The 27,061-nt window shown below is 39.3% G+C and overlaps 1 protein-coding gene across 1 annotated transcript in view; it reads right to left on the bottom strand.

The window, feature by feature from the left end:
* Positions 1–22,610, bottom strand: part of SNW1 (SNW domain containing 1) — a 36,247-nt gene extending 13,637 nt beyond the window's left edge. The window contains exons 1-6 of the mRNA XM_047736273.1: positions 22,494–22,610; positions 16,814–16,967; positions 11,642–11,803; positions 2,035–2,130; positions 1,837–1,943; positions 744–848 (exon numbers count right to left, since the gene is read on the bottom strand). Coding sequence (XP_047592229.1) covers positions 744–848; positions 1,837–1,943; positions 2,035–2,130; positions 11,642–11,803; positions 16,814–16,967; positions 22,494–22,507 — 638 coding nt within the window. The 5' untranslated portion in view covers positions 22,508–22,610. The remainder of the gene's footprint in view (positions 1–743; positions 849–1,836; positions 1,944–2,034; positions 2,131–11,641; positions 11,804–16,813; positions 16,968–22,493) is intronic.
* Positions 22,611–27,061: the final 4,451 nt, after the last annotated feature.

The following is a 27,061-nucleotide window of genomic DNA, read 5'->3' as shown; positions in this document are numbered from 1 at the left end:
AACAGCTTTACTGAGGTACAGCTGACATGCAATTAACTATGCATGTTTAAATCTGACACAGTATACACTGGGGAAGCTTATCATCACAATCAAGATAGTGAACATACTTATCACCTCCGAGTTCCTGCATGTTCCTCGCCTATTCCTCTTGTTCCTATCATCCCCTCTATCCTCCCCTCCTTCACCACAGGCATTGATCTACCTCCTGTCACTACAGATTAGTTTGCATTTTCTGGAGTTTATATAATATAATTGGAATCATACAGAATGTCCTTATTTTTGTCTGGTTTCTCTCACTCAGCATAATAATTCTGAGATTTATCCATATTATTTCATGTATTCAATATTTACTCTTTTTTATTAAATTGATTTAATTAAAACAATTGTTTCAATATCAATAGTATTCCATTTATAATTAAGTGTCCCACAATTTATTTATCCTCTCACTTACTGATGGACATTTGAGATATTTTGCTCCTCTCATATCCTTTTTAAGAACAGGGTTTTATTGGGATGCCTGGGTGGCTTAGATGGTTGAGCCTCTGCCTTGGGCTTGGGTCATGATCTCCACGTCCTGGGATTGAGCCCCATGTCAGTCTCCCAGTTCAGCATGGATTCTGCTTCTCACTCTCCCTTTGTCTCTCCCCTTGCTTATGCTCTTTCCCTCTCCCAAACGAATAAATAAAATCTTAAAGGAAAAAAAAAAAGAATAGTGTTTTATTCTCAGAAGGCTACCTACTTACTTGAACCTTGGAGGCTCCATTGGGTCTTTCTGCATTTCCACCATCCGAATAACTCTCTGTTTAGCTCCAGAATTGAAAGCCACTCCTTGTTGAGATGGTGTGTATCTGAAGAATGCAAATGAAACTAAAGGTGTAACTAGTTCAAGCTCAATAGGTATTTTTCTTCTGCTATAATTCTAAGCTAGACTATACTGTTAATTCCTTTCATAAAGTATTAATAGAAAGTTGCAAAATACTTAGGCAGAACAGACAGTAATGGAAAATAAGAGAACAGCAATAATGAATTATAAGCAAAATGTAAATGGGAGTCATATTAGTTCGCAAATAATCCATCCCTGTCCATTTTCCACCATGGAAGGCACAGTGTTCAATTTCACAGATAAGAGGTCTAGAAAATGGTACCCATTTTGCAAGTTTGCATTTGCAGAAGGAACGCCCCATAATATTCTCAGCAGGCAGCTTAGAATTAGTAGTTCTTGACTAATCATAGGTTGTAAAACAGAAAAAAATAATAGTAGCAACCCTACAAGCTCTCATTTTTCCTATAATACCTACATGTGAATCATCTCTCTACACAAGGATTTAAGTTGAATGAAATCCCTCAAAATTTATAAGTATTTTAAAGATGCCCATTATTATATAAATGGTATCAGTACACTATTAATATCCTGTTATGATACTATTATTACATGTTATATAACTACTATTATATAATAAGTTATGACATTATCAATATACTAATATTGTTTATGCCATTATATAAATATTACATGAATACATGTTATATAAAGCCTATTATATACAAATGGGAAACTATAAGCAATATCTGTGGTTTGGATCTTATACTGTAAGTAATTATTAATTTCTAAAAACAAAAAATATATTTTGAAAATAGCCTAATAGTTAATATCTTTTACTAGATATCTTTAAAAAATTCTTCTGCTTTCAATAGCTGCACAGTCAACAGACTTCAGGTCATTATTCAAAAGAAAATGACATTACTACATTACTAAGTAGGACAGTGAAAGAACACCAGGACCCCTGATCCCCATCAAGTCCGACATGAAACGAAGCCTTCCAGGCAAGATCTTACCGAATATACTGAGCTGGAGCCAGTTTATCAGCAGCTCGAACTGGCATGGCGGCGGCAACCTTCTGTGATACAGATTTTTCTAAGGCTACCCTTGTCTTTTCTGTTATCTGAAATAAGAAATATCATATTGAGTGGTCTGGAAGTTAATAAAGATGTAGAAAAAGTCATCTAAAATACTTCATTTCAATGCCTTATTACCTCTTTAATGGCTTCTTCATCAGGTCTTTGCAGGTCTGGGTCATCTGCATTCATGACTTCCTTGGGAACCAGGTCAGTATACTTGCTATAAATGACCTAAAACGTTCAAACACAAGCAGGCTCAAGAAAAGCAGAGAATGAAAAGAAGCAACCTCATTAAATCATTTCAGAAGTCAGCACACTTATAAATTTAGGACACTGATTTTGTCTTTTAGATTTTAAAACCAAGGAAGCTTAAAATATATACACAAATTACTGCCTTGACTATATAAGTTAATAATTTTCCTTTGACCTCATGTATTTAAATTATTTGAGATCTTCTAATCAAGTCAGTATCCAAATAAATTGTGCCAACAAAATCTTATGCATCACTGATCCCTATTTTTGAGGCTAAGACTTGAAATTAATGATGATATAAATTGCCTATAGTACCATTATCCTGGATTACAAGCTCATCAGAATTTAAGTCAGGTTTCCAAATAATTTCTAAATTCACTGGGCCTAGAAAATTTCATTGACCTCTCTACTTATAATGTTTGTCTTTTCTGGCATCAACTCTATTCACAGACTAAGAAAATGAACATGTGCCATGGTCAAAAACCCCAGAATACTTCCTTCTGTGGGGGAAAAAAAAAAGGAAAAATAAAACATAGTCTATATACACAGCTTATTTTACACTCATTGCCTCAATTTAGGATGGCTATTGTTTCTATTGGGCTCACCATGTTTCTATGAGGCCGACGCTGATGTGGTAGAACCGCAACAGAGTATTACTTACTTTTGTGTCCATCTATACTTTTTGAATACTTTCATAAAAACTTACATGGCAGGGGCGCCTGGGTGGCTCAGTGGGTTAAAGCCTCTGCCTTCAGCTCAGGTCATGATCCCAGGGTCCTGGGATTGAGCCCCACATCGGGCTCTCTGCTCAGCAGGAAGCCTGCTTCCTCCTCTCTCTGACTGCCTCTCTGCCTATTTGTAATCTCTGTCTGTCAAATAAGTAAATAAAATCTTAAAAAAAAAAAAACTTACATAGCAGACTATAGAAAAAAAGAGGTACTGGAAATTCAGCAAATAAACAGCATTCTAGATTTTGCTGCTTGAGTCAGGAATTTTTGATACACATAAAGAACAACTGATGAATATGAAATAAAACCAAATTCCCAGGTACTTAAGACCTTCAAAAATTACTACTATGAGCCAAAGTCTTATATCAACAAATGTATTCTACCATGACATTCCTTACAAATAGCGTAAATGAGGGGTGCCTGGTTGGTTCAGTTGATTAAGCATCTGACTCTTGATTTCAGTTCATTTCATGATCTCAGAGTGGTGAGATCAATCCCCGTGTGAGGCTCCAAGCTCAGTGCAGAGTCTGCTTGCTACCCCCTTCCTCCCTGCCCTCCGCTTCTACTCTCAGTCTCTCTCTCTAATAAATAAATAAATAAATAAAATCTTAATTAAAAAATAGCTTAAAGGAAATGCAGGCTATTCTTAATTCTTATTCCAAACAACAGAGCAAAAAATACTTCCTGGCCTATACAACCTGACCTGGCTTTGTCTACAGCTTTAATCTCTCCCGGTACCTCTCACTTCCTCATTCATTATGCTTCAATCACATTAGTTCTTCCTGTTTTTTTTTAGCACAACATGCTTTTCCCCTGAATTCTGGGCCTTGAAAATGGTGTTCTGTGTTCTTCATGTGAGTTCTCAAGCTGGGACACTCAGTTCAAAGGTCATGAATGCACCGATGAGGCCTCTCCTGACGACCCTTGATAAAGCAGCAACCCCTCCCCACCCCATCACTCAGCGTCACAGCACTATGATTACTGTCTTCAAAGCACTGCTCGGAGTATGAAATTATTTTCCACTTTACTTGCTTATCTGTATCTCTATTAACATAATAATAATAGCTAAAACTTATTAAGCACTTATTTTGTGCCACTACTCTTTTGCTTTATATACATTAAATACCTAAATTTTTCTCTCAATCCTGAGGTTATGTACAATGATTATACCTATGTTACCAATGAGCTATCTCTTATTCATTCAAGTATCTCTAGGGCTTGTAACAATGCCTGGTCCACAGGAGGCATTCAAGTCAACATTTTTTTGTACAAATTAATGAATATAAGAATTTTAGAGATGCTCATTTCTATGCTAAAGGTGATGATACTATAGGCCCCGCAGAATGTTCTCTATCCCAGAAAAAAAAAAAAATCTCATGACTTACAGAGAACTCTCTAGCTTGTTTTTCTCAGGAATGAGACAAAGGATCAAGCAAGAAAATGTATATAGTTTACCACAAAACATGACCACGGATAGGCGAGCTGCTAATGTCACTAACCTCTCAGTGTTCATTTGGAAGGGACCTGAAAGTCACTCTGGGGACAACAGTGAGGCTCAGTACATTAAGATCACACAGCTACTAACTGACCTCAAAAGTCTTACTTCTTTTCAAGACTGAAAAATCTATACCACATCAGTTTAAAATTATATAACAGTACTCTAGAAAATAATATCTAGACTATGAAGAGTTAATTACTTTTACACAGCAATCATACAGGAAGGGATTCCAAGTAAATGGCTCCCTGGTAGACATACACACTCAACAAAGTCTCAATAGTAATTTAGCATACAAGAGCCATTTGCTGCTTCTTATTTGGGTATTCCAAAGTTAATAACCCTTTAAATGAGCATCAGTAAGATTCTAGCATCTCAAAAGCTGAGTGAAGGACGTCTGAAGAGCAAGATTCCTCCATGGTGATTAACTATAAAACCCAAATTTTTATTGCTTGAGAACTAAATGTGCTAAAGTAACTCAGTATATCCCAGGAGACAAAGGGGCTAGGGAGGGTTATCTGAAAAATACAATATATTCTAGAAGGTATGAGGAGCATAAATGAGCTGTGTGAACAAGACAAAGCCATAAGTCATCTGTGAAACTTTGTTTTATTACTGAAAACTGACAAAGAACTGGACTGACCCCACAGGATAAATGTGTCAACATATTCAACACTTGGGGGGTAAAAAGGAAACACCATCTTTAGACTTGTTTGTGAAATCATATGAACAAGGCAAATACAATTTATCCTGGGGTCAGTTTAAAGTTGCTGTGAGTTGTTTTTTTGGGGGGAAGAAGGGGTTGAAGGCATTCGTTTAGGTAATAACCATGTATGTAACATTTCCCACAGAACTATTTCAGAAGCAAAAATGTAAACATCAAGGCCTTTTATTTTAAGATTTATCACTCAAGTCACAATCGGGGGGGGGGAAGGATTTAGTTCCATCAAAATTTAATTTAAGAAATGTTTTTCCCTACCAATTTTGTATTACTATAAGTCTTGTGTATACAGTATTTATTTTACATGTAGAGAGATCTATGGCCTTAGACTTGCCCTAGAATATTATCCCTTGCTATCTTGCCTTTTTTCTTAATCTCTTATACCTAGGGCTAGCATTTACCATTCTTGACCTTTCACTATTAATATTTCAGTGAGAACTCTCACGTTTCTGAAGAAAACCAGATCCTTCTGATATAAATCAGAAATCTTTGCACTCTAAAACAAATTCAGTAATCCAATAAGCTGTTTTCATCCTATGCCAAAGACTCTGAACACCAGCCTCCTGAATGATAATGAATTTTTAAAGCCACATTTAGTAGCCAAAACAGGAAAATCAGTGGTTTTAAAATAGGTCATTGCTGCCACCTCCAAGGCACTATAGGCATTTAATAGGTAGTGGCAGTCATGTTAAACACTATACAATGCTCAAGAGAGCCCCAAACAATCAAGAAGTGTCCCCTCCTCCATATCCATTTGCCGACATGTACTCAGTTAATGTTGAATCATTACATGCATTCAAAAACTTCATGCATTAACCCATCCACTTTTTAAAAAATTAAAATACTTATTTATTAAATTTGTGTAAGAAGCTCAAATGTATATTCCAGGGCATAAAGTCCAGCAAGGAAACATATCCACGAGGAACAATGTTAGGACAGCCCAAATAGCCACTCTATTCTATCTTCCTCCTGAATTAATTCAGTGCCCTTCTCATTCTGTTAAAAAAATCTTCATTGTGTGTGGGTGTGTGTTTAAAAACTATGTTTTTAGAGTTTTAGGTTCACAGCAAAATTAACAGTAAGGTACAGAGAATTCCTATATACGTCCTGTCCCGACACATGCACAGCTTCCTCCATTAGGATTAGGGTTAGGGGTTGGGTTATGGACATTGGGGAGGGTATGTGCTATGGTGAGTGCTGTGAAGTGTGTAAACCTGGTGATTCATAGACCTGTACCCCTGGGGCTAATACTACATTTTATGTTAATAAAAAAAAAAAAAAGGATTAGGGTTAGGGCCAGGGTTGAATCTCTGAGTGGTACCTCTATAGAATATTAGTTTTAGATTCATCTGTAATGGCTGCATTACAGACAAACATGTACAAAGGAATATTATTTTAGAGACCTTTTTGGGCAGAATACAGAAATCTAAAAATAAACAGTTCTAACACTTTTAACACTCTAACTCCATTCTACTTTCAAACCAAAATAATCACCAACATACATGGTTGTTAGAGAAAGAAAAGAGAGAAGAAAAACTTTCAGACATTCTCTGGGCATCAGAAAATTTGTGGTTTCCAATATCGAAATTTAATGCAAAACTGGGCTAAAATGGTAGACATTCAAAATTAGCAACCTGCCAATACCAAACTGTTGTCCTAAAGTGTTGCCTTTTCCCAACCAATGAGAGGAGAGGCAGTCCATACCAATAAAGAATAGCGATTATTCCAAAGAATGAGAGATGTGTCAAAACAAAGGCAGCTAAAGCCCAATGAAGGCCTCCATGGCACAGGGACATTGTATGTCCTGCTGTATAGAGACCTATTTCTTCCTTTTGCAGGAATGAACCATGCTTCCCTACCGGCTCTATTATTCAACGAAAACTGATATCATTTCTCCAAGAATCACTGACAAATTTCTGTGTGCCAAGCTATCAGGCACTAAGGTGACAAAGAGGAATCCTGAAGATATATTTTCTGTCTTCATAGAGCTTATAGTCAAATGACATAGATAGTGGTGAATGGTTAAGTAAAGCAAAAGGTGATGACTGCTATGATAAACACAGGGAAGAGAAAGAAAGGAAACCCTAGTTAGCCAAGGAAGATTAGGAGGAGTACCCTGAAACAGTGAAGAGAGAGCTGCAGTTTGAAAGCAATAGAATTTCATCAAAGAATATGGGGAGGGCTTTCCCATGCACAGGAGGGCATCCATGGGAAGTTCCCATGGTAAGAGAGAATGCACCATATTAGGGGAGCTGCCAGTAGATCCTCAAAGCAGATCTTCAAAGAAAATGCTTGAAAGCTTTTTCTTCTTCTTTTTTTTTTAAAGACTAAAAAAAATTTTTAAGACATCTCTACATCCAATGTAGGGGCTCGAACTTACAACCCCAAGATCAACAGTCACAAGCTCCACTGACTGAGCTAGCTGGGCACCATGAAAGTTTTTTCTTCTTTAACAACCATTCACAATGGTGATTACTTTGTACTGAAAATAAACAGAATGGCTAAAACTGAACTTTTTTACTTTTGGATTTCAGTATTCTGGTCATGAGAGTTGAGACGAGGTTAGAAAGGTAGGGAAGGGGTCAAGTGTGCCATAAGGAGATTGGCTGGTTACCCTTAAGGTCGTGGAAAGATTATATGTGTGCACACTCGTGCATGTGTGTATGTGGAGGAGAGAGAAAGAGAAGGCCAAACAAATAAGCAAGGATGAATTTGCTTTCCTAGGCAGGCAAAACAAATGCCAAGGAGATGGGTTCAGGCTCTGCTGTGGTAAATAAAGCAAGAAACAATAAGGGCCTGAATTAAGTAGCAGAGAAGGGTACATAGTTGAGAAGTGTTAAGAAGATAAATCATGGTGACTAAACAGATGGAGAGCCGAAGGGAAACAAAATAAAATGGAATGTGTTCAGCAAAGTCTTTTTAGAGAACACACAGCTTTATGTGTCACATCTGACATCTGAATATCCTTTGACTTAGTGACAGTAAGTCCACTAAGAATCTATTTTACACAAATATTCATGTCCAAAAGGTATTTGTATATGGATCTTACATAAAGTACTGTTTGAAGACTAAAGAATTAGAAACCAATGCTTTTTTTTTTTTTAAACCACCAATGCTTAAAAATAAAAATATAAACCCAAGCACACCATGGAATTCTATATAGATTTTAATTTACTTTTTATTTTTTTTAAAGATTTTATTTATTTATTTGAGAGAGAGAGAGAGATCACAAGTAGGCAGAGAGGCAGGCAGAGAGAGAGAGGGCGGGGAAGCAGGCTCCTTGCTGAGCAGAGAGCCCGATGCGGGGCTCGATCGCAGGACCCTGAGATCATGACCTGAGCCAAAGGCAGAGGCTTAACCCCCTGAGCCACCCAGGCACCCCTCTATATAGATTTTTTAAAAATAAAACAGACCAGGGTACCTGGGTGGCTCAGTGGTTAAGCCTCTGACTCGGTTTTGGCTCAGGTCATGATACTGAGTACCATGTCAGGCTCTGTGCTCAGTGCTGAGTATGCTTGAGATTCTCTCCCTCCCTCTGCCCCTCCTCTACACGTGAACACACTTTCTCCCTAAAATAAACAAATCTTTAAAAAAAAAACAAACTAGGGGCGCCTGGGTGGCTCAGTGGGTTAAGCCGCTGCCTTCAGCTCGGGTCATGATCTCAGGGTCCTGGGATCGAGTCCCACATCGGGCTCTCTGCTCAGCAAGAAGCCTGCTTCCCTCTCTCTCTCTCTCTGCCTTCCTCTCCGTCTACTTGTGATCTCTCTCTGTCAAATAAATAAATAAAATCTTTAAAAAAAAAAAATAAATAAAAAAAATAAAAAAAAAACAAACTAAAGCAGACCTATAGTTACTAATAAAAATCTTTAAAACATATTAAGTAAAAAAAGCAAGTCTATGAAAGTTATGAATATTAAAATCTCATTCATGTTAAAAAAAAAGATGTTTGTGGGGCGCCTGGGTGGCTCAGTGGGTTAAGCCGCTGCCTTCGGCTCAGGTCATGATCCCAGGTCCTGGGTTCGAGCCCCACATCGGGCTTTCTGCTCAGCAGGGAGCCTGCTTCCTCCTCTCTCTCTGCCTGCCTCTCTGCCTACTTGTGATTTCTCTCTGTCAAATAAATAAAATCTTTAAAAAAAAAAAAGATGTTTGTGTGTGTGTGTGTGTAAAGTAGGAATATGTATACATCAATGTCTAAATCCACAAAAAAGATCTGGAAGGATGTATATCATTAGAGTAACAGTATTTACCTCATGAAGTAAAGTGGGAGAAGTAGGCAGAACTGTATATACATACTTATGTACTGTTGTTATCTTCTACAGTAAGAACTTATTATTAGTGTATTTTAAAAAAATCAATAAAATAATGGGGGAGAAAGAACTCCCAGACTTTTAGCATAGTCAATCAGAAGATATCACTGCCAGTGTCTGAGTTAGAGAATAAGAGAAGGTAGATTAAGTGGAAAGTTATGCACTTAATTGGGTTTGATGAGCAGTGCTTTGGGAAAATCTAATAGATCTGCCGTCACAGGCACTAAGATATAAGGACCTGGAGCCCAGGAGAGAAAACTGGGCTGGAGACATAGATCCAACAGTCATCAAACTAAGTGGCAATTTTAGCCAAGGGAATAAATTAGATTAGTCAAAGAGATGGTGTTGTGAGAAACAAAGTCTTAGAGACTTTTGCCAGTTTATCTCCGCAGACTGGCTGAGATGAGGCTCTATTACAGTGAAATGAAGAATGAAAGAAAGTGAAGAAGTAGAATAGGTTAACAACAAGCAAAAAGCTTGAAGGAAAGTGAAGAAAACGAGGTGGAAATCTGGTGGTAGCTAAAGGGAGTCCTGAGGGTAGTCAGGGAAAAATTTTCTTACAAAAGATGAGATAAGAAAAGCAAGCGTATTTAAAAAGCTCACAGGGGGTGCCTGGGTGGCTCAGTGGCTTAGGCCTCTGCCTTTGGGTCAGGTCATGGTCTCAGGGTCCTGGGATCGAGCCCCGCATCGGGTTCTCTGCTCAGCGGGGAGCCTGCCCCCCACACCCCCCGCCTGCCTCTCTGCCTGCTTGTGATCTCTGTCTCTCTGTCAACTAAATAAATAAAATCTTTAAAAAAAAAATAAATAAAAGCTCACAGGAAAGAGCCAATAGAGGAGGGGATGTGAAAGTCATGGTTAAGAAGAATAAAGAAAAAGTGAAGTTGTAAAGGAGAGGTTAAGGAATGAGATCCAGGACACACGAGAACATACCTGGCAAGATTAGGTTTAGATACATGAGCTTTCTTAGAGAGACAAAAGGAAACATCAAGAGAGAAAGCTATGTGCAGGATAAAGAAAGCAGACAATTTTCTTCCACTTGTCTTTGTACGCAAACAGATGTCACCTAGTTAAGCTGAGAGATGGAGAGGAGAAGGAGTTAGAGCTTGGAGGAACACCAAGGGAGCCCAGTTGAAACCCAAGACCAGATGTGCATGACAGTGTAACTGTTTTCCCTAAGAACTCAGGAGTTCTTGACGCAGGAGCAGAGGATGGGTTGTCATCAGTGTTACTTTAGAAGGTAAAATGAAAATGTTTCCAGGACAGTGAGACAAAGGGCAAGTACTGAAGGTTCTCAAGTATTTTTTCCCAATATATTCAATTCTAAAGACATCTCTACGTTTATGTGGAGCACTTATTTACAAGGGAAAAAACTAGGTCTTCTTAAAAACAGTTCCTTGGCTCTAAGTGTAGCTGCTCTGTGATGAGATTATTTTAAGTAAATTTTATTTTTGGTCTTTGGATTACTTTGTAAGCAGGGCCATCATAAATCTAGATAGCAAGTGCCAGTTTTATACTTAAGGGAGAAAAAAGTGTAATTCAAATGAACTCTTAAAATAATCAGATATCTATGTAAGTACTTTGTAAGTACACGAGAAAGAATCAGAAGACTATACACAAAATCTAAATTTTCACTTTTTTGTGGGGGCTGGAATTGCAGATTTGGAACAAATTTCTAGTATTTAAAAAAATGTTAATACTATAAAAGAGCTTTAAACAATTAAAATTTAACAATTTCAAATTGCTTTTAAAATGTTAAACAAATAGATGAAAACCCTAAATGTATATATGTTTTCATCAATTTGGGAGACTTCATAGGAAAAAGTCATTGCTTTAGTATATTGCAATTGCAATATATTGCAATAATAGACTATTCATATTGTTATGAAGTCCTATCTTCAGTTAGCCTAAGTATATTTCATTGCTACTTTTTTTTTTTTTAATTGTGAGAGAGCATGAGAATGCATGAGCAAGGGGAGGGGCAGAGGGACAGGGAGAGACAGAGAGCAAGCATCCTCAAGCAGACTCTCCACTGAGGGTGGAGCCCAACACAGGGCTTGATCCCAGGACCCCGAGATCATGACCTGAGCCAAAATCAAGCTTAACCAACTGAGCCACCCAGGTGCCCCTCATTGCTAATTTTTATAAAACAAATTGGCCAGATGTGTATCATTTATACAGTATAAAACAAAAACAAACCAAAAAAACTTCTTCAAAAAATATCTATCATTGAGAGGATTACCTTGTCTTTTGACTGTCCTTGCCGAGCAATTGCATCATATTTAATTTTTCCTTCAGCATCCACTTGAATGGCCAGTGCATTTGACATTTTTTTCTTTCGCCCCATATCCAGCGGATACTGGGCCACATGGATCTCTGGAAAAGCACCTCCATCTCCAAAATCCTGTATATTGAAAAGAAAAGAAGTAAGAATATTTAATCGTAATTTCAGATTCAAGATACATTCATTCATTCAACAATCACTGAGACGTTGTTATACTAGATGCGAGAGATATAGCAATAAAGAAAACAGAGGTCCTGGGCGCCTGGGTGGCTCAGTGGGTTAGGCCGCTGCCTTCGGCTCGGGTCATGATCTCAGAGTCCTGGGATCGAGCCCCGCATCGGGCTCTCTGCTCAGCGGGGAGCCTGCTTCCTCCTCTCTCTCTGCCTGCCTCTCTGCCTGCTTGTGATCTCTCTGTCAAATAAATAAAAATTAAAAAAATCTTAAAAAAAAAAGAAAAAGAAAAAGAAAACAGAGGTCCTTGGTCTTGTACACTGTATACTCTAGTGGGCAAAGATTTTTATAAAAAGCCTAATCTTGGGGCGCCTGGGTGGCTCAGTGGGTTAAGCCGCTGCCTTCGGCTCAGGTCATGATCTCAGAGTCCTGGGATCGAGTCCCGCATCAGGTTCTCTGCTCGGCAGAGATCCTGCTTCCCTCTCTCTCTCTCTCTGCCTGCCTCTCCATCTACTTGTGATCTCTTTCTGTCAAATAAATAAATAAAATCTTTAAAAAAAAAAAAAAAGCCTAATCTTTGGCTTTTGATAATGCTTTGAAGATATAATGGGACTGCAAAGACAGGCTACTTTCAATAGGGCAGTAGGGATGGCCTTTGTGAAGAAGTAACTTGAGGTATAGCCTGAATAACGAGAAATCAGGCATGAGAAGATCTAAGGGAAGCACTTTCTAGGCAGAGCAAATAGCGTGAAGGCCTTGCTGCAAGAATGAACTTGGAATGTTCTAGGAAAGAAGTCCTAATGTGGGGCTGAAGCCTGCTGTGGATAGAGGAGAAGACATACAGGTGATAAGCTTGCATGGGTAGAAAAACACCAGATCATGAAAGGGGTTCTAAACCATGGCAACAAATCTGGATTTTTATATATTTACATACATTAAGAAATTAAGCAGAGTGTTTAGGGCAAGGAAAAGATTTTTAGTTTTAGCATACATAATTTTCTTAGTAACCACTGAAGCTACAATAGCACAGAAATGTAAAGAATTTTTTTTTTTTTGGGAATCAGATTTGCTTTTTTTTTTTTTTTAAAGGTTTTATTTATTTATTTGATAGACAGAGATCACAAGTAGGCAGAGAGGCAGGCAGAGTGGAGTGGGGAGAAGCAGGCTCCATGCCGAGCAGAGAGCCCGATACAGGGTTCGATCCCAGGACCCTGAGATCATGACCTGAGCCGAAGGCAGAGGCTTAACCCACTGAGCCACCCAGGCATCTCTGGAATCAGATTTTAATATCAGATTGATTCATGTTCCATGAGAAGCAAATAAAGAGAATAGGAAAGCCCCAGAAATGAGTTCACCACATGTCTAATGGTGACTGTATACAATTATTTAGAAGAGAGGACGAAGACTTCTAAAGTAGAACAAGCTAAGTAAAGCCTGTTTTTGTTTTTAAAGATTTTTTTTAAAAATTTATTCATAAGAGACAGTGACAGAGAGACAGAAAGAGAGGCCAAGGCAGAGGGAGAAGCAGGCTCCCGTGGAGTAGGGAGCCCGATGTGGGGACTTGATCCTAGGACTCTGGGATTATGACCTGAGCTGAAGGCAGAAGCTTAAACAACTGAGCCCCCCAGGCATCCCGAAGTAAAGCCTTTTGATGAAGTTTAGCATTACAAAAAAAGGTAGCTCATCAAATAAGCAAAGAAACAGTAAATATAATTTTTAAATAATTTTGTTAAATTTAGTAATATTTGCTTAGGACCTTATTACAATGTACAAAATATAATCCACACTCCTTTAATTCTTTTTTTAAAATCTTTTTTTTTCTTAAGATTTTTATTTATTTGACAGAGAGAGAGAGAGAGAGAGATCGATCACTAGTAGGCAGAGAGGCAGGCAGAGAGAGAGAGGAAGCAGGCTCCCCACTGAGCAGAGAGCCCGACGTAGGCTTCCATCCCAGGACTCTGAGATCATGACCCAAGCTGTAAGGCAGAGGCTTAACCCTCTGAACCGCCCAGGCACCCTCTTCTTTTTTTTTTTAGACTTTATTTATTTATTTGACAGAGAGAGACACAGCAAGAGAGGGAACACAAGTAGGGGAGTTGAAGAGGGAGAATCAGGCTTCCCACCCAGCAGGGAGCCTGATGCGGGGTTCAATCCCAGGACCCTGGGATCATGCCTTGAGCCAAAGGTAGACACTTAAGGTCTGAGCCACCCAGGCACACCTACACTCATTTAATTCTTGTGTTTCTTCAACACCTCATATTTTCACATGGAAAAAATTCAAGTTTAACAAAGTTAAGTGATTTTCCCAAGATGTCATAGCTAGCATATGCAGGACCTGAACTCAGATCTTGTGACTCCAAAAAACTTTGTATTTTCTACTGAACTAAAATTCCCTTCTTTTAGTTCAAAAAAGGGCAAGTCAGTACTATTAAAAAATGATAGAAAAATATTTTTAAAAATTTTTATTTAAATTCCAGCTAGTTAACATACAGTGCAATACTAGTTTCAGGAGTATTACTCAGGGATTCATCACTTACATACAACAAGATAGGAAAAAATATGAAAATCAAACACTTAGAGGAGGTTTGACCAAAAAAAAAAACCTTATGAAAATAACAACTTAAAAAAAAAAGATTTTATTTATTTATTTGACACAGTGAGAGAGAACACAAGTAGGGGGAGAGGTAGGCAGAGGGAGAGGGAGAAGCAGGCTCCCCACTGAGCAAGGAGCTTGATGTGGGGCTTAATCCCAGGACCTTGGGATCATGACCTGAGCCAAAGGCAGATGCTTAACCAACTGACCACCCAGGTGCCCCCAAAATAACAACTTTTATAAGAGCTTCTCCTTCAAGAAATATTCCATTAGATCTTGAATATGTGATTTCCTAGGTACAATATGCTGAAACTGCTGAAGAAAAATTCTGACATTCTTAAAAACAAATAAACAATAAAGCTAAGAGAGACATTTTCTTATAAACTGGGCAGAAAACTGTTACAGCATTTCCAAGAAAGGTGCTACCTGTACCCAGGCCATCACTGTGACACTTGCTCAGATTTGCTAGGGTTCTTGAACTATAATAAGCACTTCAGAACTGTGGATGTGGCATTATGCAGTCATTAAGCTTGCCAGAAAATCATGGCTTTTACTTTGAAAACTAAAACAAAATGCTTTCTCCATAGAACGTTCTCCCCTACAAAAGCATTCACAGTATTTCCAGATTAGCGGACCATTTTGGTTTGATTTTCAAATAAACTGTTCTGTTCCACCAGGATATATGAAACCTTTCGTCAAGTAAGATTTTAAAAAGTTAATAGTCCCTGAATGTCATAATGGTGAAATGGAAATAAGGATGAGATCTCTGTTGTATGTAAAATGATGCCTGCCACCCCCTGCCCTATGATCTGTTGGGAGGCGAGCAAAGAATATCCAGCCTCCCTCCAAAGAGACGCACCATCCTTCTCTGATAATGTGATAATGCCAATCACTACCTTTTTGCCCCAGATAAGAGGGCATTATAACCTCCTTGATAATCTTTTATTTTGCCCTGCTTCTCACAAATTACACCATCAGTGAAAACAAAAGCAGTAACAACAATCCCATAGTAATTTTAGTAAGGCTGGCCTTCACGCATTAGAATTAATAAGGTCTAGAGGAGAGCTGAGGAAAAATAAACAAGGACATTTTTTTAGAAGACATGATCTAGTTGGGAGTTTATCTTCAAGGCTCTATAGACTGTTCTGGTAGGTGGTGGGGGGGATGCTAAACATGGGAGAGACTGAGAATACAGATGGCATCTTGGGTGCAAAGCAACAAATTTCAGTCCAATGAATACTTAGTTTACTAGGATCACCCCTTGGAGACATACAAAAAAAGGTGAGGGCTCATGCCCTCCACATTTGTTAGGTAAAAATCACAACCATGAAAGGATAGAATGTAATAAATTTCATAAAATGAAAATATGTGGGTACAAAAATGAATGGTATAAGAACAGAGAATTTTAATAGGGCAGGGACCTTCCTTGGGAAGTGGAGGGAGAATATTTGCAGGAGTCAGAAGGAATATTGAGAGAAAGAAAAAAAGGCTTTTGCTTCTTGGGGAAGCAAAATAGTTAAGTCTCAAATATTTGCTTTTCTTCCTAAATGAAAAAGGTGGTCAAGCATGGGAATTCTGCCCTGGAATCAGGAAAAGGAATATGTACTGAACTGCAGTACAGGATACAGAGTAATTGAGAGGACAGGTACTGCCAAAGAAGTTTGTTTTCTGGGAACAAGCTAGAAATTTAAAAAGATCTTTCCAATTTTCTTCTTTTTCCCTCACTGCCTCCAAACCAACCATCAAATTCTTACACCTTCTAAAAAATGTATCTAATCCATATATTAGACCTATATAAACATTCTCAAACTGAAGACAAGAAAACAGATGAAGAGAGGTCAGGATGTGCCCAGGATCCCACAAACAGTAAGCAGCATAGGTATGACGCAAAACACTTATTTTTATTTATTCTTTTAAACTTCTTGCCAGTGCTCTTGCCACTATACTTAATGGGAAGGAAATCAGAAAAAGATATACTGCTGGAGTTTTCCCCAGAGGAAGGCTGTCTCTACAGGGTTATGTAGCATTGTGCATTCAAGGAGAAGGGAGGGAAAGGCACCTGAACATGAACTTGTTCTTCCATTTTCTCCTCCCATTATTTTCCATATGCGGTAACTGCTGTATTTATAGAGGATATGTTAGTTTCTTTTGTACAAATTTAATAGTTGGACATAAGAAGACACATAAGCAGGTACAATTCTCTTATGATCACAAAGCAGTGATAATAAGCAAGAAGAAAAAGATCAATGCCCTAAGGGGAGTATATGTCTTACGAACTCACAACCAGGATTTCTAGCATATTGGCATTCATATGCAGAAGTTCTGGGGTTTAAATTTATTCTACAAGGGTCAGCACAATTACTTACCTCTAATAACCGAGGTATCCAGCCCTTCCGGTACCCGTACGGGGGAGGTTCTCTTCGGGAGGAGACCAGTGAGGTCTGTCGTGATCTCTGGGATCTTGCCTTTTCTTCAGCCTCAAGCTGGTCCTGAGATAGCTGAGTAGGTGCAGGTAAAAAGCTATAAGCAAAGATGATAAAAGTCAGAATTTAAAAAAAATTCTTACATTTGATCATTGTAATTTGGCCATCAGAGACTTTTACCATAATACCGTTTCCCTTGAGCAGAAGGTCAAACATTTCGATGATTTATGGCAGTATGAAATATCAGTCATTTTATTTTGTCTGGTAAGAAATAAGTACTCGGAGACATACAATAAAAAACGTTTGACTAGGTGCCCAGAATAAAATAATTAATAGATAATTCATGTAACAGATAAACTACTGAGTCTTTATACTTCAACTTCCTTTCCTATAACAAGCAAGGAAGCAGCCTCAACTACCCAGGGGATAACTCCCCAGTATATGGTTGCCTTAGTGTCGTTACTATTTTCAGAGTCCTTATTTTTAACTGGTTTACTTTTATGCTTCTTACTTTTAACATTTTAGTGTCAATACAAAAAAAAAAAATAAGGATCAGCACTGAATGTAACAAAGAGATGGATAAAGGAAAACACAAGTTGCATATTTAAGTGTTTTCCCAAAAGTATCTAGTTTAGAAGGCAATTTAACAGTTAAGAGGTGAAAGATCCAAAGCAGAAATTCTAAAGATGTAGTTTGTTATTCTTTAATCAAAGTAGCCTTTCTACCAAACAATTCTTTGCAACTTTGTAGTATGATAAATATTATTAGCGATATCCCAAAGTACCATAAAAGGATCCCAATAAATGAATACATTTAATGGAAAAGTTAAGGTTTCTTTGTGATTCTTGGCTAGTAAGCGTATCTGAGTAAACAACAGAACTTATTTATTCAAAATATTGATCACTTGGGTGCAGGTACTGTGCTAGGCAGGCAATGAGACTATAAACTGAGAAAGACAGGTTACAGCTTTGCAGAGGAGAGACAATCCCTCATACAAATCCATAATTACAAATTCTATTAAATGATGAAGGAAAAGTACAGAGTGCTAATGACAACATATATAAGAGGGATCTAATCTGATCTAGAGAGTTGAGTACTGTGATGGTTAAGGGCCCAGAGTTCAAATACTACCTGTGCCAGGTAGTAACCCAAATAAGTTACCTACCTCTCTGAACCTGTCTTCTAATCTGTAGAGACAGATCGAAAGACTACCTACCTCACAGAGTTGCTCTAAGTACTAAATGAGAAAATCTATGAACCCCTTGGCACAGTGTCTAAATACCATTCAATACATATTTGATTATTCAGAGCTCCCCCAACTTGGGTTAGTTGCCCCCACCCATGCTCCTACAAGACTCCCTATGTACCACTACTAAAATATCCACCTTACTCTATCAGAATCATCTATTCATTTACCTTTCTTTTTCTCACTAGACCGAGCAACTTGCAGGAATCATGCCCTCTGCATCTTTCATCCCTAACTCTCCAGGCATTGTCTAGCTCACAGCAAGGGCTACTTAAATGTTTGTAGGAGAACTAAATTCATGCTGCCCTTTGCATTCACCATCTTTGTGTCACTACAACGGCCTTCAACCATCTCAAGATCTTCACATTTGCTATTCCATCTGCCATAAAATATTCTATTTATTTAAGAACATTCTTTCCTGGGGTGACTGGGTGGCTCAGTCAATTAAGCTGCTACCTTTGGCTCAGGTCACGATCCTAGGGTCCTGGGATCGAACCCTGCATCAAGCTCCCTGCTCGCTGGAGAGCCTGCTTCTCCCTTTCCCTCTGCCTGCCGCTCTGCCTACTTGTGCTCTATCTCTCTGTCAAATAAATAAATACAATATTTTAAAAAAAGAACATTCTTGGGGCGCCTGGGTGGCTCAGTGGGTTAAAGCCTCTGCCTTCGGCTCAGGTCATGGTCCCAGGGTCCTGGAATCAAGCCCCGCGTCAGGCTCTCTGCTCGGCAGTGAGCCTGCTTCCCTTCCTCTCTCTCTGCCTGACTCTCTGCCTACTTGTGATCTCTCTTTCTGTCAAATAAATAAAATCTTTAAAAAAAAATTAAAAAAAATAAAAAAGAACATTCTTTCCTATATTGCTTTTATAGAACACTTTCCCCCAGTTCATTCATTCATTCATTTTATTTATTATTTTTTAAAAATTATTTTTATTAACATATAATGTATTATTTGCCCCAGGGGTACAGGTCTGTGAATCATCAGGCTTACACATTTGACAGCACTTATCATAGCACGTACCTTCCCCAATGTCCATAACCCAACCACCCTCTTCCTCCCCCCACCCCCAGCAACCCTCAGTTTGTTTTGTGAGATAAAGAGTCTCTTATGGTTCTTCCCTGTCCCAATCCCATCTTGTTCATTCATTCATTTTTTTTTTTAAAGATTTTATTTATTTATTTGACAGAGAGAGATCACAAGCAGGCAGAGAGAGAGGAGGAAGCAGGCTTCCTGCCGAGCAGAGAGCCCGATGTGGGGCTCGATCCCAGGACCCTGAGATCATGACCCGAGCCGAAGGCAGAGGCTTAACCCACTGAGCCACCCAGGCGCCCCTCATTCATTCATTTTTAAAGATTTTAATGAGTAATCTCTATACCCAATATGGGACTTGAACTTACAACCCCAAGATCAACACTCACATGTTCTACTGACTAAGCCAGCCAGGGGCCCCCATCCTAGATCTTTTAGTCTTTCCTTCTTAGCATTCATGTCTCTTCTCAATTATACCTGCCCCCAGCTGTTTTCTGACCACCTCAACCAAAACAGCACTCCACCCCACACATTCGAGTCACTCTGTCCTTTTATCTTTATCTTATTCCTAGTAATTACTATCTGAAATCATGTTTTTTTTAAAGATTTTATTTATTTTTTTGTCAGGAAGAGAGAGAAAAAAACCACAAGGAGGGGAGTGGCAGGCAGAGGGAGAAGCATGCTCCTAGCTGTGCAAGGAGCCTGATGCGGGACTCAATCCTAGGACCCTGGGATAATGACCTGAACAGAAGGCAGCCACTTAACTAACTGAGGCACCCAGGTGCCTTGAAATTGTATTATTGATTTGTTTACACATACACACACACACACACACACACACCCCTATATAGTCTGTCTCCTAAAATCTAAGCTCTTTGAAAATAAAGAAGTTTGCTCGACTGATTTAATACTGTAAAACCAGCACTAGAATAGTGTCTGGCACATGGTAGACCTTGGACAAATACTAACTGAATGACGAATGAATGGATGGATGAATGGAGTCAAAAGTTTTGAGCTTCTATCATAGTTATATTCAGTACACCGCGTATATCCAATACATAGGAGGGATACAAAGACGGTTACAAAGAAGCCCAAGTATTCACTTATTTTCTCTTTTCTTTACCTTCTGCTGGAAGAACTGGTTACTAGTATGATCAAAAGGCAGGCAGACTGCAAAAGCAAAGAGTTCAGACAATCCAGTAAACAGGTAACTTGGCCTGGATTAGGGTCTGAACATACTCTAGCCTTCCAGAGGGTCTTAATTGTGCTGTTCCTTGTAAAGGATGACATTCCCACAAAGAGGCACATTCCTGTGGTGGCAGGGTAGGGGCAAGGAGTACACAGTGGGCTGTAGGCTATATATGCAAGCAGAGAGTCTACCTCAGTGGTTCTCAACTGGGGGGTAAAATAACTACAATGTAGGTATTTGACAACAATCAAACTTTGATTGTCAAGACTTGGTGATAGAGAATGGAGAGGGGGTGGGGGGGCTGCCACTGGCATCTAATGGATAGAGGCCAAAGATGCTGCTAAATATCTTACTATACATAAGACAGCCCCATTCCGGAATAAATTATCCAGTCCTAAACATCAACAGGGCCACTGCTGAGGCATCTTAGTCTACCCTTTCCCCTTCACCAAATAAAGCATATTAAATGCAGGTGATATAATTAGATATATAACCCCAAATACACTTGAATTTAGAGACCTAAATCAGTATGACTTTAAATCTTTTTTAACAAAAACTGGTGACACCAGTACTGTAACACATCAGTACGTCAAGTCCCTGCTGTTAACTAATCCTTGGTAGATCTTGGAGATAAATAACATTTCACTTGGAATCAGAACTCAGCGAAATCAGAAAACTATGTAGTTCCCAAGGCTAGCCATTTAAACACTGCACTCTGCCAATGCAATTTTAAGCACACAATACCCACAACATCTCTGTTATTTTTCCTGTGTCCTTTTCAAATTCCACCTTTTCCACAATACCTTTCCTCTTAACTCTGGTAATTTTTGCACTCAAATGTTTGCTGCTTGTAACATTTACTAAAGAAATCTCCCTAGTCCATTCAACTTAGTTTTCTAAAAGATTTTGTTTATTTATTTAAGAGAGAGGGAGAGAGAGAGGCAGAGGGAGAGGGAGAAACAGACCCCCCACGAAACAGGGAGCCCAACATGGGGCTCAATCCCACGACCAGAGCCGAAGGCAGATGAGTAACCAACTTAGCAGCCCAGCTGCCCCAGCCATTCAATTTATCTAATTTAATTCTTTTGCACTTAAGCTTAGTATTACACAAGTGAGTATTCTGTGCTATTCTTAATTTCATATCTGTATGCCTTGTACCCCATCTTCCCTGCAAAGACTGTTAGATTTCTTTTTTTGTATACACACAATCCCTAGGATTGAGCAAGGCACCCAAAATGAATTCCCCCAAGAATTTTCTGAATAAAACATTTTGTGGGACTCATAACAGTCATCAGCCAGGAAAAATAAGTGTGAAGAGAATCAAGCGTGTTTAGGGAGCTCAAGCTCATGTCCGAAAACGATTACTTTCTTTACAACCACCCCTGACAACTCAACTTTTCCTGCTTGCATTCGCTGGTAAAGTTTTTCTACTTAGATGGGGGCAACAAGGTCGCGGACTAGTAGGAGTTACGTAACCCTTCGGAATCTCCCAGTTAAACATCTTTTTCTCAAAGGAGGAGACCACTTTACATGCGGTTACCAAGGCAACTGGGAACAGCAAAAATCTGAAGTGCTTCTATCTACGGAAGAAATTCTAAGGTCCAAAGTTAAAGTACGGAGCAGCGGCGCATTAGCAGACAGTGGTCACCACCGTGACTAATTTAAAAATCTCTGTTCAGTGCGCGCCCCCCGCCTTTTGTCAGGAATCCTTGTTTCGGGGCACAGGCGAGAGATCGGCAGACACTCGGCGGTAAGCCGGGCGGTCGGCTCCCGCCGCTTCACTTCGCCCAAATAAGCCACTGCCCTCCACACCCCCGCCGTGTCCGCCTGAGCCGTGGACCGGACGGAGCGCTCTCCACAACCCCGTGATACTCAAGCGAAAAACACGTGCGACTCCTTGGCATCTGAGGCCGAACTATTCGCCACGCCGAGGCTTTCGGCCCTAGTGAGAGAACGAACTCAGCCCGGGAAACAGCTCAGGAAAGACCCCAGCTTCGGTGAGGCCTAGTCGCCCCGGAGGCCGGCAGGAGTGCCTAGCCGTAGTCACGGCCCACGTTGCTCTGTGTCCCGAGCCAGGTCAGTGCCCGGAGACAGTGGGTAGAGAAATGAAAAAGGCGGGTGCTCCCAGACCCTTCCGTATCGAGGACCCCCATCAACAACCCACCTGGTGAGCGCCATCTTCTTCCGCTTCTTCCAGGGCGAGCGACAGCACCGCGGGGCGGGTCTTTCCCCTTGATGAGGAGGGGAAAGGAAGAAGTCCGCGATGCGCAGACGCCTCGGCCGAAAGGCCTTCTGGGATTTGTAGTTATTTGAACAAGAGTACGCTTCGATTCTGCTTTCATCAGACTGAGCGGTTATGAGATAAGGGCTTCAGTTAAGAAAGGCAGATGCATCCCTCGTACAGTGTGACAAAATAGGGCGTTCCCTAGGCAAAATAACGAAGGTGAGATGCCTTTTAAGATGCTTATTTTATTCCTCACTCAGTCTCATTCCCGGATTGTAGGGATTTCCAGTACAAGAGAATCGGGAAGAGCGACGTTAAATAAAAGGATGACTGGGTTTTAAAACAACAGGAAATCGTGAGACTGTCGAATGGAGAGTTTGGGAATGCTCTAAAAACATTCACACTCGAAACTTTTCTTTAAACGCTGTCCCCTAACTCCACACCCCACCCCCAAAACACTCTCCTGGGGAGGTATTGTGTGATCTTGGTAAGTCACCTTTACAACACTTCTTCTGGGTATTATGTTTTGTTTTTATGTATGTACGTGTTTTATATTATGTGTTTTACATAGATTATGGGTTAAGCATAATCTCTGATGAACCGGTAGGATAAATGAAATCTGCTTATAAATACTGGAGAGAGGGAAGTGGGTGGAGTATAGATGAAAAGAGAACAGCCGTTTTTGATCACTGTTGAAGCTGGATAATGGGGAAATTATCCATTGTGTGGCTAATTTGTCACACTAACACGTTTGACATGTTCCATGATAAAGCGTAGATACAAACTTTTAGTTGCAGTGTAGCACACATACAGAAAGGTGCATACACTCTAAGTGTACAGCTCTTTGAATTTTCAGCAACCAACCACACTGCTTTGAGCAGCAGAAGCAGCATCCCCTATCCAGGATGACTCAATTTCTGGTGACAAGATGTTGTAGGTTCATCTAGTAATTTTTCTACTCCAGACTTGGAATCAGTCATTTCTCCAAGGAGCCCTTCTTTAAGTGGGAAAGTGATATTTAGAGAAAATGATTTGGATGCTACAAATGTTCATTGTTATTGTGTTGATTATTGTTTGTAAGCCTTTTTGGACTACAGATCTAAAAAATTTAGATTTACACACATTTTTTGAGGAAATGCATCATGAATTTATATTAGTATTTTCTTTTTTAAAAGATTTTATTTATTTATTTGTCAGAGAGCGCGAGAGTGAGCACAGGCAGACAGAGTGTCAGGCAGAGACAGAGAGAGAAGCAGGCTCAAGGAGCCCAATGTGGGACTCGATCCCAGGACGCTGGGATCATGACCTGAGCCGAAGGCAGCCGCTTAACCAACTGAGCCACCCATATATTAGTATTTTCAATGCAAATTTAGGATTACACATATTTTACTTAACTTTGGTTTTATATACATATCTCTTCTGAAAATCTTGGTACCTAATGACATTAACATAATTACATATGGCAATAACAATTAATTATCATAATTAATTAACATAATTGCTTTATCCTACTGTATATATAAAATAGTTTCAGAATAACATTACTGAAATGATTACTAAACATATGCTTAATGATAATAGTTTCTGCTTTTTTTTTTTTTTTTTTTGCAATTCTTTTTGCCCTTAGAGTATATCTCTCTAGGTGTATATAGTCAAATTGCACTGCTCTAAAGTGATTTAGGGAGAGGTGCACCTGATTGGCTCAGTTGGTAGAGCATGCAGCTCTTGATCTCAGGGTTGTAAGTCTGAGCCCCACGTTGGATATAGAGATTTTTAAAAAATAAATAAATACAATGACTTGGAATAGTTCCTCTCTGTGAGATAATGCCACTAATTTGCTAGTCAGGTTTATTTCTTTTTCCTTTGAATTCTTAGACATTGCTTTAAAAAAAAGTTGTTTTGTGAAACAGTTTCGTGGTTTCAAAGCCAAAATTTACCAAACAGGTAGTACATTTAGGGAAGTCTAGATTCTTTTCCTGACCCTTCTGTCATTTCCCCTTCCTCTCCCTATAGATAATCTTTAAAAAAATTTTTATGGTTTATCCTTTCACTTAAAAATATATACAAATACATATATATTTGTACGCTTCTCTTTCCTAGACAAATGGTAGATACTGTACACACTTCTCTTCACCTTCCTTTTTTTCACTTATTATGATATATTTTAAAAAAGATTTTATTTATTTGACAGAGAGAGATCACAAGTAGGCAGAGGGGCAGGCAGAGAGAGAAGCAGAAGCAGGCTCCCCGCTGAGCAGAGAGCCTGACACTGGGCTCAATCCTAGGACCCTGAGATCATGACCTGAGCTGAAGGCAAAGGCTTAACCACTGAGCCACCCAGGCGTCCCATTTATTATTATACCTTGGAGATCACTGTTTGATAGTATATAGAAATCACACTGGAGATTTTGAGCAGAGAAGACACATGATCTGATTTGTTTTAAAAAGATCCTTGTGACTGCTGTGTTGAAAATGGACTCCAAGAAGTAAGGAAGGAAAGAGGGAAATCAGCTGGGTGGCTTTTGTGATAATTCAGGGGACAGATGCTGATGGTTTAGGGAGGGAGGTAGTATTAGAGGTAGTAAGAAGAGATTGGAATCTGGATCCATTTTGAAGGTAGAACTAACAAATTTTAATGATAGAATTGATGTGAAGTATGAAAGAGAATAATCAAGGATGTCCCCAAGGGTTTTTGTCAGAGAAATTAGAGGGATGGAGTTGCCATTTACTAAGACGGGAAAATTGCAAGAGGGTCATGTTTTTGGGAAAAGATCAGGAGTTTAGTTTTGAACATGTTACATTTGAAATGGTTGTTAGACAAAGACAACCTTTAAAGATATCATGTATGCAGTTGTATATACAAGTTTGAAATGTGGGGGGAAAGGTTTGGGTTGGAGACCTTTGGGGGTAGATGGTATATAAATTGAATGAGATCACCTAGGGAGTGAGTATAGTTACAGGGGAGAAGCAGTTCAAGGGAAGATTAGTGAGATGAGAAACCAGGGAAGGAGACTGAAGAGTAATGGCCGTAGGTTTGACCAATGGAATTAATGAAGACAAAGCATCGTCTTTCGTTTGGGTCAGAAACTATAAGATTGTAGGCTTGAGTTACCAATATTTATATATCCTGGAAGACAGCAAGAGCCTGTGACAGGAAAGAATGAAGCCACTATGCAAGAAAGAAGGAGTCCAAAAGGGTAAAGAGAAGAATAAGAGACTTAAGAGATGTTGAGATCTCTGACAACATCTTGGGAGTTCCTGGATTCAGCAGTGCGTGAAGACTGTACCATACTGAATTTTTAAATTTTTATTTATTTATTTATTTAGTCATCCTGAATTTTTTAAATTAAGTGAGCCAATGAATTATTTTGTTGGCTTTAAGTTAGTTTAATTCTCTATCATTAACAATGGAAAGGAGTTTATATTTATTTTCTGTGCTCCAATAATACTTGTTTTTCTCCCAGTCTTAACATTTATCACACTTTATAGATTTTAATGGTTTACTTCACTACAAAGAAGATTGAATTTCTCTCCTCTCCTGTGCCTGAACAATCTTGGGCAAGTCCTCTACCCTCACTGGATATAGACTCCTTATCTGTAAAAGCGTAGAGTGGGACCAGATAATATCAAAGATCCAATCTACTGTCAATATCCTTTTATACTTGGTACTTTTTTCTAGGTTTTTTTTTTTTTTTTCTTTTTCAAGAAAGGTCTACACCCAGTGTGGGGCTTGAACTCAAAGTACTGAGATCAAGAGTTGCATGCTGTACCACCTGAGCCAGCCAGGTGGCCCCATTTTTTTCTGGTTTTTAAATCTCTAGATAAAGAGTTTTAAAAATCTGCCATCCTAGGAACTATCAATACACACAACTTAGATGAATCTGAGAGCCATCATGCTGAGTGAAAGAAGCCAGTCTCAAAAGATTATATATTACATTGGTCCTCGAGCAATGCAGGCATTAGAGACATTGACCCTCCGTGCAGTCACAGATCCTTGTATAACTTTGACTCCCCCAAAACGTAATTACTATAACTTCATGTGAAATAAAGTAACTTAAAACTTACAATGTGGTAAGCTAGAGAAAAGAAAATGTTATTTTTAAAAGATTTTATTTATTTATTTGACAGAGACACAGCGAGAGAAGGAACACAAGGGTTGGAGGGAGAAGGAGGGAGTGGGAGAGGGAGAAGCAGGCTTCCTGCTGAGCAGGGAGCCCCATGTGGGGCTTGATCCCAGGACCCTGGGATCATGACCTGAGCTGAAGGCAGTTGCCTAACAACTGAGCTGCCCAGGTGTCCCCCCAAAAAAGTTATTAAGAAAATCATAAGAGGGATGGATGCCTGGGTGGCTCAGTCTGTTAAGCATCTGCCTTTGGCTCAGGTCATGATCCCAGTGTCCTGGGATGAAGCCCTGAGCCCCACATCAGGCTCCCTGTTCAGCAGGGAGGGAGCCTGCTTCTCCCTCTATCTGCTGCTCCCCCTGCTTCTGCTCTCTTTGACAAACAAAT

Source organism: Lutra lutra, chromosome 7 (genome assembly GCF_902655055.1).
Source record: "Lutra lutra chromosome 7, mLutLut1.2, whole genome shotgun sequence".
In the NCBI taxonomy this organism is placed as follows: domain Eukaryota; kingdom Metazoa; phylum Chordata; class Mammalia; order Carnivora; family Mustelidae; genus Lutra; species Lutra lutra.
The sequence above is the reverse complement of the archived record's forward strand: the minus strand, read 5'-3'. Positions and strand labels throughout refer to the sequence as shown.